The sequence below is a fragment of the Lithobates pipiens genome, unplaced genomic scaffold (genome assembly GCF_037356315.1).
Source record: "Lithobates pipiens isolate NorthernLeopardFrog02 unplaced genomic scaffold, aLitPip1_a1.2 Scaffold_10, whole genome shotgun sequence".
Classification (NCBI taxonomy): domain Eukaryota; kingdom Metazoa; phylum Chordata; class Amphibia; order Anura; family Ranidae; genus Lithobates; species Lithobates pipiens.
This window is the reverse complement of record NW_027507686.1, coordinates 210,668,317-210,684,726: the sequence shown is the minus strand read 5'-3', so window position 1 is coordinate 210,684,726 and position 16,410 is coordinate 210,668,317. Positions and strand designations below refer to the sequence as shown.

At 44.8% G+C, this 16,410-nt stretch overlaps 1 protein-coding gene across 4 annotated transcripts in view; it reads right to left on the bottom strand.

Annotated features, from left to right (window-relative positions):
• KIAA1549L (KIAA1549 like) overlaps window positions 1-16,410 on the bottom strand; it is a 282,999-nt gene that overhangs the window by 62,860 nt on the left and 203,729 nt on the right. For all 4 annotated transcript variants that reach the window (XM_077460909.1, XM_077460906.1, XM_077460908.1 and 1 more), the window contains one exon: window positions 15,280-15,497. In XM_077460909.1, coding sequence (XP_077317035.1) covers window positions 15,280-15,497 — 218 coding nt within the window. The remainder of the gene's footprint in view (window positions 1-15,279; window positions 15,498-16,410) is intronic.

Genomic DNA, 16,410 nt, shown 5'->3' with positions numbered 1-16,410 from the left:
AAATGTGAGAATATGCTGCTAGGGATAGAGTGATTAAAGCAAACATGTTGCTTTGCCTTGAATGGTCACAGTACAGGTTTGCGTTACATCCATATTTACCCCATTTTTGCCTAAAATTCTCATTTGTATGTTTGAATTACCCTGGCCCCAGTTCCACAAACTTTAGTAAGTCTAATGAATTGCTGGGTGGAATGCCAATGTATAATGCCACGTACACACGTTCTGAATTCTCGTTGGAAAAAGCTCTGATGGTTTTCCCGTCAGAATTCCGCTCAAACTGTCTTGCCTACACACGGTCACACCAAATTCCGACCACCAAGAACGTGGTGACCTACAACACGTACGACGGGACTAGAAAAAGGAAGTTCAATACCTAGTAGCCAATAGCTTCCATCTCGTAGTTGAATCTGAGCATGCATGAGTTTTTGCGCGTCGCAATTGCATACAAACGATCAGAATTTCTGATAGAAAGTTTTTCCATCGGGAAAATTGAGAACATGCTATAAAATTTTTGCTGGCGGGAATTCGGCCAGCTAAATTCCGATGGAGCATACACACGGTCACATTTTCCGATGAAAAGCTCTCGTCGGTCTTTAGCTGGCCGAAATTCCGATCGTGTGTACGCGGCCTAAAGCCGCGTACACACGGGCGGACTGTATGGCCTACTTAGTCCGTCATACAATCCGACGGACAGTCCGTCATACTTTCGAATGAACGGACTTGACCACACACACCACTTTTTAAGCGGACTAATACGGCGTACTAAGTCCGCCATACTATCCGCCCTACTTTTGAAATGAACGGACTCGCCCACACACGCGGAGGAAAGTCCGCTCATTTCGAGCGCGTCTCCAGGTAGGCGGGGCCCGCGAAGGAGACGTCGCTGACCCCGCCGCCTGGTATGGACTTAAAGGGGAACCCCAACGCCGGAAAAAATCGGCGTGGGGGTCCCCCCCAAGTCCACAACAGACCCTTGTCCGAGCACGCTACCTGGCCGGCCAGAAAAGGGGGGCGAGCGAGCGCCCCCCCTCCTAAACCGTACCAGGCCGCGTGCCCTCAACATGGGGGGGTGCCTTGGGGAAGGGGGGGCCGCGCGGCCCCCCCACCCCAAAGCACCTTGTCCCCATGTTGATGAGGACAAGGGCCTCTTCCCGACAACCCTGGCCGTTGGTTGTCGGGGTCTGCAGGCGGGGGGGCTTATCGGAATCCGGGAGCCCCCTTTAACAAGGGGGCCCCCGGATACCGGCCCCCCACCCTATGTGAATGAGTATGGGGTACAATGTACCCCTACCCATTCACCTGTAAAATAAAAGTACAAAAAAAACACAACACACGAGATAAAATACTTTATTGCACAGCTCCGGGGGTCTTCCGTCTTCGGGGGTCTTCTCACCGGACTCCTCCGCTATCTTCTTGTAGCTCTTTTGCTAGCGGAGGAGTCCGGCTTTCTTCCTCGCCGCCGGCCTCTTCTCCCGACTTCGGGGGTCTTGTCCCCCTCTTCGGTTCTTCTGCCGGGCCACCGCGCCTTCTTATAGCTCTTTTACAGGCGGTGGCCCGGTCTTCTGTCGCCGCCGCCGCCGCCGCCTTCCGTTCTTCTTCTTCTTCTTCTTCTTCTTCTCCAGGAGATGTTGCCTCGACGATCTCTCCGGCCGGAATGCCAGGGACGCACTGCGCGGCCACTTATATAGGGACAAGGGGCGGTGTCACATGGCTTTATGTCACATGGGTTGGTGTCACATGGTGACCCCGCCCCCTTACGATGTCATAGTCCCCATGTGACATCAACCCATGTGACCAACCCATGTGACATAAAGCCATGTGACACCGCCCCCTGTCCCTATATAAGTGGCCCCGCAGCGCGTCCCTGGCATTCCGGCCGGAGAGATCGTCGAGGCAACATCTCCTGGAGAAGAAGGAGAAGAAGAAGAAGAAGAAGAAGAACGGAAGGGGCGGCGGCGGCGGCGACAGAAGACCGGGCCACCGCCTGTAAAAGAGCTATAAGAAGGCGCGGTGGCCCGGCAGAAGAACCGAAGAGGGGGACAAGACCCCCGAAGTTGGGAGAAGAGGCCAGCGGCGAGGAAGAAAGCCGGACTCCTCCGCTAGCAAAAGAGCTACAAGAAGATAGCGGAGGAGTCCGGCGAGAAGACCCCCGAAGACGGAAGACCCCCGGAGCTGTGCAATAAAGTATTTTATCTCGTGTGTTGTGTTTTTTTTTTGTACTTTTATTTTACAGGTGAATGGGTAGGGGTACATTGTACCCCATACTCATTCACATAGGGTGGGGGGCCGGTATCCGGGGGCCCCTTATTAAAGGGGGCTCCCGGATTCCGATAAGCCACCTGCCCGCAGACCCCGACAACCAACAGCCAGGGTTGTCGGGAAGAGGCCCTTGTCCTCATCAACATGGGGACAAGGTGCTTTGGGGTGGGGGGGCCGCGCGGCCCCCCCTTCCCCAAGGCACCCCCCCATGTTGAGGGCACGCGGCCTGGTACGGCTCAGGAGGGGGGGCGCTCGCTCGCCCCCCTTTCCTGGCCGGCCGGGTAGCGTGCTTGGACAAGGGTCTGTTGTGGACTTGGGGGGGACCCCCACGCCGATTTTTTTCGGCGTTGGGGTTCCCCTTTAAGTCCATACCAGGCGGCGGGGCCTGCGACGTCTCCTTCACGGGCCCCGCCTACCTGGATACCCGCTCGAAATGAGCGGACTTTTCTCCGGGCGGGAAAAGTCCGCTCATTTCAAAAGTACGGCAGACTGGCATACACACGGGCGGATTGTCTGCCGAAATGCGAGTACGACGGACAGTATTACGGAAATTCCGAAATACTTAGTCCGCCGGACTGCACGCTGAAAAAGTCCGCTGAAGCCCACACACGAGCGGACTGTCCGCTGAAATGTGTTTCGGCGGACTAAGTAGGCCAGACAGTCCGCCCGTGTGTACGCGGCTTTAGGGTTTTTTAAATATTCCCCACAAAGATTCTAAGTACTATAGCATTAGAAATATACAGACACAAGAAATATACAGACACATGATAACTAACTATATACATATATATATATATATGTATATATATATACACACACGTGTGTATACAGGGATTTTTTTCTGCCGGAACGCGCCGGAACGCCGTTCCGACACCTATGACAGGCAGCCCTCTCTGTGGAGTTTCAATGATCATGAGGACAGTGAAAAATCAGCCCAGAACTACACAGGAGAATCTTGTCAATGATCTCAAGGCAGCTGGGACCATAGTCACCAAGAAGAAAACAATTGGTAACCAGTGGCATAACTAGAACCTTCAGGGCCCCGATGCAAGAAACCATGAAGGGCCCCCCAGAACCCCAGCCAGGGCCCTTCCCTCCGAGTCCGGTGGTGGAACTCCAGGGCGTGGTAACAGGTATGACCTTTGTGAGCCCTGTAGTTCCACCACTGGCATCAGAGTTTTTTTTATTTGTTTTTTTAATTTTTAGGTGCCCCATTGGGGGACTATCCCTAGGCAGGATGGGGTCCCCGTCCCCAGAAGAGATGAGGTCCTTTTCTCCAGGGCAGATTAAGTTACTGCCCCCAGGTGAGAAGGGGACCCTGTCCCCAGGGGAGATGGGGGTCCCTGTCGCCAGGTGAGAAGGGGCCCCTGTCCCCAGGGGGAGATGGAGGGGTAAGTAATGGTGTGTGGGGGATGGGGTCCTCTCACTAACTATGACCAAGCTGCAGGCCGCGCACTCATCCATGTTGGCCTGGGCTCCATTCAGTGTGCTGGACGGGTGATCAGCATATCTCCCAGAAAGACCTTTCATCATCTGTGTATGACGGGGGAGGAGGGGGGCTGGCAGACAAGCCTGCAGTGTCCTCCGGGGAGCCGGGTCTCATAGGGCTGCACTGCATCTGTGTGGTTAAAGTTTGTTTACCTGGGAGAAGTATGTGCAGTGTGGGCCGTGACTCTGGCTGGGGAGAACAGACATCGGACTGAGTGGCAATGCATGGAGCAGGAGAGGGGTACTCTGAGGAGCCAGCCGAGGACACAGGTCATGCAGGGAATGCACAACTAAAGAGCAGCCAGTGCGATAGTCGAGCATGGAGCTCTGCTAGTCCCCCTCCACCTCCAGCCACCCGTGTGCATGGTGCACTGGTACCCCTAGCTGTATATGCTGCTGCCGGCCATATGTAGACGGGGCTACATGGGCCCCCTGCAGCACAGGGCCCAGTTGCGGTCGCGACTGCTGCACCCCCCATAGTTACGCCCCTGTTGGTAACACACCACACCATGAAGGACTAAAATCCCGCACAAGGTCTCCCTGCTCAAGAAACCACATGTACAGGCCTGTCTGAAGTTTTCTAATGAACATCTGAATGATTCAGATGAGGCCAAAATCAAGCTCATTGGCATCAACTCAACTCGTCATGTTTGGAGGAATGACCCCAAGAACACCATCCCCACCGTCAAATTTGGAGGTGGAAACATTATTCTTTGGGGGTGCAGGACAACTTTGTTGCATCAAAGGGACAATGGATGGGGCCATATATCGTCAAATCTTGGGTGAGAACCTCCAGGGTCAGGGCATTGAACATGGGCTGTGGGTGGGTATTCCAGCATGACAATGACCCAAAACACACGGCCAAGGCAACAAAGGAGTGACTCAAGAAGAAGCACATTAAGGTCCTGTAGTGGCCTAGCCAGTCTCCAGACCTTAATCCCATAGAAAATTTATGGACGGAGCTGAAGGTTTGAGTTACCAAATGTAAGCCTCGGAAAAAAAAAATGCAAATCAATTTACAACTTTTTTGAAATGCGTTTCTCTGGATATTTTTGTTTTTATTCTGTCTCTGACTGTTAAAATAAACCTACCATTAAAATGATAGACTGATCATTTCTTTGTCGGTGGGCAAACATACAAAATCAGCAGGGGATCAAATACTTTTTTCCCTCACTGTAGCTATGAACAGAGAAGTAGTGGGGGGTTCCAGGTAAATCCATCGATAAAGAATAGCTTTCCGTGCTTCAAAGGACATAACAATAAGAAGTTGTTTACAGCCTCTTTTTTTTACTTTTTTTTTTAATAATGATTTGCTTTAAGTCACTTTAAGTACTGGAACTCTGTAGAAGCCATACATTTGTTTTACTTATGTAAACAGAATTCTTTTAATGAACCTATCACCAATTCCTAAGCAAACTTACAATAGCCAGTATTGTTCTTTGTCAGTGTGTCTTAATTCATATTGACAGGTTAATTAGCTTTTGTTCAGCCTATGTGGACATTTATATAGCTCATGCACAGCTGCCTGCATAGTGTCAGGGACTGACAAACCCAAGCACAGATCATTTAAGTGTGTTTCTGGTATGAAAAGCTATTTACAAAAGCAGCAAACAGAAAAAAAATGATATTGGTGAGGTGTTGAGAACAACAATGGAAGCGACCCAAAGCTGCACGCTGCACTTTCTCGTTAAAAATTTAAAGTTGAAATGCAGAAAACAAAATCATTACACAAAACATATTCCTGAATACCCTTGAAAGGATATAAATCCACTTAATGTGCACCAAATGCCTCTGCAAACCTAGATATTATCTTGTAAAAGTAGTTGTGACGTCATCACTGTTCTGTACATAGCCTGTGCAGAGAGCAGAGCTGCCTCGCGGAGAACTACAAGGGGAGGGGTACAAGACCAGTCACAAGTAGAGAGACGAACAGTGATGTCTCTAAAGTCATTAAAGAAAGTTGCTGTACAGAGGCAAGGTAGAAAATCAGGAAGCAATACACAAAGGACACCAAGGGGTCTATTTGTAAAAAAAGAAATTGTTAGACAAATTTTACAAGTATTCACACAGCCGTCACAAATTAACCCCGTATTTTGTCTAATGTTTATTTCTATGATCATCAGCTCCATCTAGTGCCCATAATGTGGCATTTTCCTAATTGATGGATTTCAGGAAAATACTACATTATGACGACTAAATAGGGCTGACAAAAAAAAAAAACATTAGTCAAGGTAGGGGGATAATTCATGACAGCTTCCCAGATAGCAAGCAAATGTGCTGCACGTTTGAAAATGACTATTGCCAGGCTTTACAAGTTTGTTGCACAATTGCAGCAAGTCTGCATTGCATGACCCCAGATCATTTTTCTTAATATTCTGCAAGTCTTCTGCAAGTTCTGGTTCAGTTATGTTGTGGAATAGTCATCCCACCACAGGGCTGAATTTTCATGCTGTAAACTTGCAGAGTTCTTGCTGTAGACTCACCTCTGCAACTTTGCTCTTGCTAGAGACTTGCCATGCAAATTTGCTACAAATTGGAAAAGTTTAAACTAGAACTTGTACTTCAAGTACAAGTGTACAAATTGCCAGTGAAAATGTGCAGCAAGTTAACAGACTTAAGCCTTGTACATACGATCGGACTTTTGTCTAAAGGGCGTTGGCCAGGAACTTGTCTTGCATACACACGGCCACACAATTGTTGGCCAACAAATACGAACGTAGTGACGTACTACGTTGTTTTTCAGCTCTTTAGCGCCACCCTTTGGGCTCCTTCTGCTAATTTCATATTAGTAGAAGTTTGGTGAGTGTTGATTCGCACTTTTTATTTCACACTTTTCAGTTAGTTTCTGAACGGCCGTTCGTCAACCAGACATGTTGCGGAATCGGAGGAGATAACGTGTTATTTATTATTGGCCTTGGAGTTATTGCTTTGACATTATTTTTTTTGGTTGAATAATAATGATTTGATTTGATATATTTTCTATATTTTTGGATGCATAGAATGCACTTTTTGGTTAAGTTCTATTGGCAGATAACGTCTCATTTTATTTGTTTTCTTTTTTTAATGCACAAATAAAAACCTGTGTAAAATAATACTTGGCTAGGTGTTTTACTTCAGTTTGGGAGTAGGCAGTTACATTTAAAAAAATACAATGTCAAATTAACAAGGGACACCAACATAGTTGTATCTTTGATCTTAAAAACTACAGGATAATGGTGTTGTGGTGACTTGCCCAAATAAAAAAATAAAAAATAATAATAATATTATTCTTGATATCAGTAGAAATAAAAGCCTTTGAAAATTTGTTTGCAATAACTCCATCGGTATCACCAGCAAAGCAGCTTCATTATTATACCATTAAAGAAGAAGAGAATGTGCGCTGCATTTTAAGATTTCATAATTTGCCACGTCACGAATGTTAATTCTCCATTACGAGCGCTAGTTTACAAGACCGACCGCTTCTGGCTCGTCTTTGCTTCAGAGCATGCGTGTTTGTACTTTGGACTTTTGTCCGATGGACTTGTGTATACACGCTCGGAAAATCCAACAACAGACATTTGTCCGCGGAAAATTTATAAATCTGCTATCCAACATTTGTCCACAGAAAGTTGGCCAACAATTGTCCGATGGAGCGTACACACAGTCGGATTTTCCGCCAACAGCCTGTCATCACCCATTTCCCCTCGGAAAATCTGATCGTGTGCATGAGGCTTTACAATTCAACACTGCCACAAACGTGTGGCAAGTTATCCTTGCTATCTGGGTTATGACATTCCACCAGGGATTTTTTGTTAAAAACAGACCCCCAAAATTCACAAGTATTAATTCACATGCCTCTTCTATTTAGACAATATTTGTTTAGCCTAGAGTTACTAATTTCATCCCGTCATACACAGATGACCACTAGAAGGAGTATTACTAAATTGGGACATGAAATACGATAATCAAAATATGGAACATCAAGCAGGAAAAGAGTCACATCTGTAATTACTTTCAAATAATATTAAATAAAATCTCAAAGTTGCACTAAATGCACTAAACTTTCCCTCTGAAGGTGGAACCGTTGGCAATAAAACTACTGACTTTAATTCTTGCAAATTAATAAAATTCATTTTCATCACAAAATACTGATCTTTGATGTAAACTCTATGATAACATGGGTAATTCAGTAGGCTTTAACAGTCCCCTGTGATCATTACTGACCTAATTGCAGAACGTTATATTATCTCTCTGACTATCTCTACGAGGTTTCTCATTAGCCCGTTTACAAGGAAGTATGTTAATCACCATTTCACAGAGGCTTCGTGTTATGTTCGAATTTGATCATATTAAATGAAGTTCCACAACAGCGGGGGATAAAATACACTGACAGTATTAGCCGCTAACGTTTTAACACTTACTTTCAGGGTTTAAAGAGTTTTCCACTTTCTAGGAAGATAAAAGTGATGGAGTCATGATCAGCGGTTGGGTCCCTCTGGCAGTCCTGGAGAGGTCATAGACTGGAAAGGATGCCAGTATAGAAGTAACAGTAAAAGAAGACTGCTAGGCGGCCGCCAGAGCTGGGATGCAGTCATGTGATTTTGGAGGTTTAGGAGCTGTCTCTGATTATTACAGGATTGGTTTAAAGGAGAAATAGGGCAAAAACGTTTTTGGCCCTACTTCATCTATGGATCTCAGGAGTGTAGTTCGTTCTGCACTCCAGTGACCCATTTTCAGCTGACAGTGTGCTAAAGCTCTGTGATGGCTAATGTCACAGAGCTGGTCCAGGAGCTGGATCGATCCCGACTTTACAGTTGTGATCCACCTAGAAGACTGGACCAGAAGCTGGCTCAGCCTCACAGCAAGCCACTGGGAGACTGAGCCAGTAGCTTCGGCACCCTCCATGGCCCAGCGCTCCAGTGATCACTGGAGGGGCAGAGCAGAGAGGCAATTGACTGGCATTCATAGATCTCTGCTCAAAGCAGAGGGGATACCTGAGCAATCAGTGGGGTTTTATAACTCAGTCCTTAGGGTAGAGGCAGAGGACAGTAACCCAAACTTCTCTTTCAAGTAATATTGCTTTACAGTAAAACTAAAGGCAAGACTTTCTTTTTTTCATATTTTATAGAAGTGAACAGAGACCATGAAGGGGAGAGAGAGAGAGAGATAAATAAATAGTAACTGAGCAGAAAGAGAGGTAGAGATAGATAAATAGATAGATATATAGATAGATAGACAGACAGACAGACAGACAGACAGACAGATAGATAGATAGATAGATAGATAGATAGATAGATAGATAGATAGATAGATAGATAGATACTGCCCCTGCTTGTAGTAGTCGTAGTGAAGGGACTGTCTAGATCAGGCTTTCTCAACCTTTTAACCCTAGAGGAACCCCAAAAATAATTTTCAAGTCTCGAGGAATCCTTACAAAAACCAATTCATCAGCGGTCAATAGAACAAAGCCCCTTATACTGGTGGTCAATAGGAAGAATGTTCCCCTTAAAATGGTGCTCACCCAACCTTAAAAACAGCTAAAAATATATTTTGTGTCATGCTGCTGGCTTTGCTAAGTAATGCTGAACCTTGAACTCTGTGGGCATCATCAAAAAGGTGGTTCATCAGCCACAGCTCAGGGAACCCCTAGCTACCTCTGGAGGAACCGCAGGGTTCCATGGAACCCTGGTTGAGGATGGCTGGTCTAGATAGACACAAGGGAGGTGCTGAAGGACAATGGAGTTGATTTGCATTGAAGTCTGCCTATCCTATTATTTGCCTTTTTTTTTTTCCTTTTTTATAGGTGATCACATAGCCTCTGTTATCAGCTGCATAATATGCTCAGAGAGCTAGGGGACGAGAAACAGCAGCACACTGGTCTCACCAGTGAATGGCTGTGGGGGTTGGGGGTGGAAGGGGGGAGCCATGTCAACATACATGTAATCAATAGAGTAGAGCAGCCTGCATTCCCAGCACAGCCAGAAAACTGACCTACTGTGGTCAGTTCTTAATAGGAAAGCAAAGGGTCTGGCAGGAACACCAGGGATTTCACACAAAAGATTCAATACAAAGAGAACAGGATACTTTCTCATACAAGTGGGTGGTACAGCAGGCACATATTAGCCCTTGTACACACGGTCGGACATTCCGACAACCAAATCCGTCTGATTTTGTCCGTCGGATTTTGTCCGAAACTGTTGCATACACACGGTCGGACAAAGTTGTCGGAAAATCCGATCATTCAGAACGTGATGACGTTATTTCGTTATGACGGGACAGGCGTTCAGGCTAGTAGCCAATAGCTTTGATGTAGGAATTTGATCTGAGCATGCGTGGCACTTTGTCCGATCGGAATTCTCTGATTGGAGTATGTCCGATCGGAGCATTTTGTCGAAAAATTTTACCAACAAGTTGGAAAACTTGGTCCGTTGGATACTCCGACGGAAACAGTCCGATGGAGACCACACACAGTCGGAATATCCGACAAAGCGGTCCGATCGGACACATTCTGTTGTAATCTACGACCGTGTGTACAAGGGCTTAGAAATATAAAATGTTTGTGTAAGATAATCTTAAGCCTGCCTACTCTATTATCTGTTGAACTGTTTGACTTCTAAGGCCGCGTACACACGATCGGAATTCTCGTCGGAAAAAGCTCTGATGGTTTTCCCGACGGAATTCCACTCAAGCTGTCTTGCCTACACATGGTCACACCAAATTCCGATTGTTTAGAGCACGGTGACGTACAACACATACGACAGGACTAGAAAAAGGATGTTCAATAGCCAGTAGCCAATAGCTTCCATCTCGTAGTTGAATCTGAGCATGCGTGATTTTTGGCGTGCCGAAATTGCATACAAACGATTGGAATTTCCGACTGAAAGTTTTTCCGTCTGGAAAATTGAGAACATACTATCAATTTTTGGCTGGCAGAAAATCGGACAGCTAAATTCCGATGGAGCATACACATGGTTGCATTTTCCGATGAAAGGCTCTCATCTGTCTTTTTCTGGCCGGAATTCCGATCGTGTGTATGCGGCATGAGAAGTTCTAAAAAAAATCGAAAACAACTGGTGGTGCGCGCTTCGGCAGCACATATACTGGTTTGTATCTAATTCTCAAGCGCCAGGCAGGGTTGGTAAGCCTGACGGCTGAGTTGATGAGCTCCCTATGGGATGGGGTGATACATATAGACTGGGGTGCTATTGGGTTCTGTCTATGGTGCCCATGTAGTCACACTGTGCCCATGGTGGGTTCCACCTGCCAATAAATAGATTCGACTAGAGAGAGAGAGATGGGTAGAAGTAGATAAATAGATTGGAACAGAGATAAACACAAAGGGATAGATAGATAGATAGATAGATAGGTAGATAGATAGATTTGAAGGGAGAAAGCAAATGAGAGAGAGATAAATAGATAATTGTACAGGGACATAGATCGATGGATAGCAACCCAACATTTACATTGCAGCATGAGTTATCATTTTACAATGACTTCTCCCCATCCACCCACATGCAGTTTAATCTCTCTATATTCCATCAAGCAGATTTTACGGGCAGGATTGTATTTTGCTCCGGTTCCCCACACCGGATGATTTACACTTTTTAATCGTTCACCCTTTACTGCTTTCAGCCATAGCAGCACTGCAGAGAATAATGCGATTCCTTCCAGAGTGGCCCCATCCTGATAATTCATTACACAGTCAATAACTCCCCTTTGCAACCGCGTCTTAATTTCCAGTATTCAGTCACCCAAACCTAAATGTATTTATTTCCTATTCAATGATAAATAACCTCCAGCTTCTAACTCGTTTTATTGACTGTGAAATAGAATGCAAATATTGTTGCTGGTGTTTTTTTTTTTGTTTGTTTTATCCCAACAGTAATTATATAATTTAATTATTACCGGTTTATGATCTATACTCTTCAACACTCCTCAATATACAGTATATCACAATGAACTTCAGTTTATAGCCTATTCTTCCTCCACCTTGTGGCTGAAAAGCATTACTTTAAATGTAATGTGAATTCAAAAAGTAATTTGGTAATTATTTGTAATAAAAATTGTTACAAACTCGTCAAATCTCTCCCACCTACCTCATTATTTACAAAGGAACTTAGAACATTTCTCATTGAAACTTGTATTTCAGGCACTGATCATCAACATGTTCACCATAAATCCTCTTGTAATTGTCTTTTTTTAGGGGTCATACACATGGGTATTTTTTGCAGGTGTACGTGCCAACAGCGTAAAATCCACCTGTATTAGTGGCACCCGGGAGTCTTAGTTTATGCACGTTCTGCCCATAGGAATAAATTAAAAAATATACCTAGGTATATCTGTGTGAGTGCCATACTTGCGTTTACATGGGCATGCATTAGGGTTGCACTGATGCCACTTTTTTAAGACCGAGTACAAGTACCGATACTTTTTTTCAAGTACTCGCCGATACCGAATACCGATACTTTTTTAAATGTTTTTCTTAGTTTTTGTAAATAAGTACTTTTTCACCTTCACTGATGTGTGCTAATGAGGCTGCACTGATGGGGCACTGATAGGGGGCACTGATGAGGTGGCACTGATGGGGGCACTGATGAGGAGGCACTAATATGAAGCACTGATGGGCACTGATAGGATTAGGTGGCACTGAAGGGCACTGATGGGGTGGCACTGATGAGGAGGCCCTAATATGCCACACTGATTATGTGGCACCGGTGAGCACTGATAATGCAGCACTGATAGGATTAGGTGGCACTGATTATGCAGCACTGATGAGCACTGATAGGTGGCACTGATTATGCAGCACTGATGAGCACTGATAGGTGGAACTGATTATGCAGCACTGATAGGTGGCACTGACTAATGGGCACTGATAGGTGGCACTGACTGATGGCTGGCACTGATAGGTGGCACAGATAGGTTGCATTGATAGGCAGTACTTATGGGCACTGATAGGTGGCACTTATGGGCACTGAAATGCAGTACTGATTGGCAATTGCTGGCCTGGCATAATAAACTAAATGAACGATGAGAGGAAAGGAAGGATTTTGCAATGCTATATGCTGCGACTCCCATCTTGGTACACCTTGCACTCGGCCGCAGTAAGCAGCAGCGGACATCTTGTTACACCCGGCCCATCCGGGCTGGGTGTAACAAGATATCCACTGCTGGCTTACTGCAGCTGAGTGTAAGGTGTACCAAGATGGGAGTCGCAGCATATAGCATTGCAAAATCCTTCCTTTCCTCTCATCGTTCATTTAGTTTATTATGCCAGGCCAGCAATTGCCAATCAGTACTGCATTTCAGTGCCCATAAGTGCCACCTATCAGTGCCCATAAGTACCGCCTATCAGTGTATCAAGATGGGCGTCAAGATGTTCAACCTCTGACCGAGACACGTAACGTCACTTCTGTTATGGATGTGACGGCCGCGGTCACCAATTCTGATGGAACATGCAGCTGCGCCCTGCACCCCTGCCCCAGCCAGCTTACCTTCTGCTGCTGCCAGCCTGTTGAGGACTCGCTCTCCGCTCCGCACTCTCTGCCCACTGACTTCCTCTTCATTGCCAGGTATCGGATTAGGCATCGGGAGAATTTGTCCGAGTACAAGTACTCGAGCAAATGCTCGGTATCGGTGCCTAGTATCAGTATCGGTGAAAAACAGCTGTTTGCTGTAACAATGTGATCACTGAATAAAGCTTTGGACCCAAAAGTGCGTTGGGAATAGTGTATTGGACGATTAAAACATGGGTGCAGCAGGGTGACCAAGGGATGCACATGGCCACCCACACATTTCACACATTATATATATACAGTGGTGTGAAAAAGTGTTTGCCCCCTTCCTCATTTCCTGTTCCTTTGCATGTTTGTCACACTTAAGTGTTTCGGAACATCAAACCAATTTAAACAATAGTCAAGGACAACACAAGTAAACACAAAATGCAATTTGTAAATGAAGGTGTTTATTATTAAAGGTGAAAAAAAATCCAAACCATCATGGCCCTGTGTGAAAAAGTGATTGCCCCCTAAACCTAATAACTGGTTGGGCCACCCTTAGCAGCAACAACTGCAACCAAGCATTTGCGATAACGTGCAATGAGGCTTTTACAGCGTCCTGGAGGAATTTGGCCCACTCATCTTTGCAGAATTGTCCTAATTCAGTTACAGTAGAGGGTTTTCGAGCATGAACGGCCTTTTTAAGGTCATACCACAACATCTCAATAGGATTCAGGTCAGGACTTTGGCTAGGCCACTCCAAAGTCTTCATTTTGTTTTTCTTCAGCCATTCGGTGGTGGACTTGCTGGTGTGTTTAGGATCATTGTCCTGCTGCAGAACCCAAGTTCGTTTCAGCTTGAGTACATGAACAGATGGTCGGACATTCTCCTTCAGGATCTCTTGGTAGACAGCAGAATTCATAGTTCCTTTTATCACGGCAAGTCTTCCAGGTCCTGAAGCAGCAAAACAGCCCCAGACCATCACACTACCACCACCATATTTTACTGTTGGTATAATGTTCTTTTTATGAAATGCAGTGTTCCTTCTACGCCAGATATACTTGGACACACACCTTCCAAAGAGTTCCACTTTTGTCTCATCGGTCCACAGAATGTTGTCCCAAAAGTCTTGGGGATCATCAAGATGTGTTGTGGATAAATTGAGACGAGCTTTGATGTTCTTTTTGCTCAGCAGTGGTTTTCTCCTTGGAACTCTGCCATGCAGGCCATTGTTGCCCAGTCTTTTCCTGATGGTGGAGGCATGAACGCTGACCTTAACTGAGGCAAGTGAGGCCTGCAGTTCCTTAGACGTTGTTGTGGGGTCTTTTGTGACCTCTTGGATGAGTCGTCGCTGCGCTCTTGGGGTAATTTTGGGCGGCCGGCCACTCCTGGGAAGGTTCACCACTGTTCCATGTCTTCGCCATTTGTGGATAATGGCTCTCACTGTGGTTCGCTGGATTCCCAAAGCTTTGGAAATGGCTTTATAACCCTTTCCAGACTGATAGATCTCAATTACTTTCTTTCTCAATTGTTCCTGAATTTCTTTGGGTCTCGGCATGATGTGTAGCTTTTAAGGATCTTCTGGTGGACCTTACTGTGTCAAGCAGCTCCTATTTAAGTGATGCCTTGATTGTGAACAGGTGTGGCAATAATCAGGCCTGGGTGTGGCTAGAGAAATTGAACTCAGGTGTGGACAACCACAGTTATAGTATGTTTTAACAAGGGGGGCAATCACTTTTTCACACAGGGCCATGATGGTTTGGATTTTTTTTCACCTTTAATAATAAACACCTTCATTTACAAATTGCATTTTGTGTTTACTTGTGTTGTCCTTGACTATTGTTTAAATTGGTTTGATGTTCCGAAACACTTAAGTGTGACAAACATGCAAAGGAACAGGAAATGAGGAAGGGGGCAAACACTTTTTCACACCACTGTATATATATATATATATATATATATATATATATATATATATATATATATATATATGTATAGTATATACAGTATACTGTATCTGCTGTATAAAAAAACAGTACCAGATTTCTGTCCTGTCTACCTGTTTTTAGCCTCCGCAAAAGGGGGAGATGAATCTGTATTTCCTTCCAGAACATTGTCAATTTCCTTTTGAGTTTTCTCAAAGGCTTTCCTCTTCTTGTCATTCAGTGATCTGTTGTCTATTGGAGGGAAGTCATAGTAGCCTTTCCTCTTTGCTTTCAGGCGTAGCTTGTTGCGGTAGTGCTCTATGTCCGATTTCTGTTTAAGCGCTTTGTTCACCTGATGGGAAAAAGAAGTAAACTGTAACAAAGCAAGTTTCTATAGGGAGTAGGTCAGTATTGCCAACTTATATTACCATAAATGAAAAAGCTACTGCTATCACACTCCTGTAATCTAAAGCCTAGGCAGTCTGGATCACATACTGTAATCTTTGTGTGCCTCAAACACTGTTGATGTTAAATATCATTAGAGACAACATGGAATCTGTGACTTTCAATCAGAAAAGACCCTGTCTGTAGGACCATATTTATTATAAGGCCTCATGAACACTGGACATTTTTGGACGGTTTTACAGCTGCTGTTTTTGGCTTCAGATGTTTTTTTCTACAGTCAATAAACTCTCCGTGTCCATGCACACATAGGCTGTTACCAACTGTTTTTGGCTGGGGGTTTTTTGGCTGCAAAAAATCCCCCAAAACTAGTGGGTTCTGAGAGGAGTTTTGCAGCTGTAAAAAAGCTCTAACATCAAAAAATGCGTAAAAATTTTGAAAACAGCGGTATTTAACATTTTTGTTCCCATTGAAAAAAAAAATGCTATTGAAAAAACGCTGAAAAACATTTAAAAACTCATTGCAAAGCTAACAGCGTTATTATAACATCCAGTGTACATGAGGCCTAATACCAATAACTAGGGCAACAAGGGAAGAGGGGCACTGCCAAGCATGTTTTGCAATCTGCAAAAAAGTTGTTTTTTATTTTTCTTCTTTCTATGGGCACCCCTGGATATTTGTTTCTAAATAGCAACCCATGGTGTGAAGCATGTTCACACTATAGGTTGCTATTCAGTGTTCACACACTACTTAAAGCCCAATTTTTAAGTATATTTGCTGCATTAGATGTTTTTTATTACACTAATAGATTTAGTTGCATAGTTTTGCAAAATAGATTTGTTGCATATTTGTTTAGTAACTAT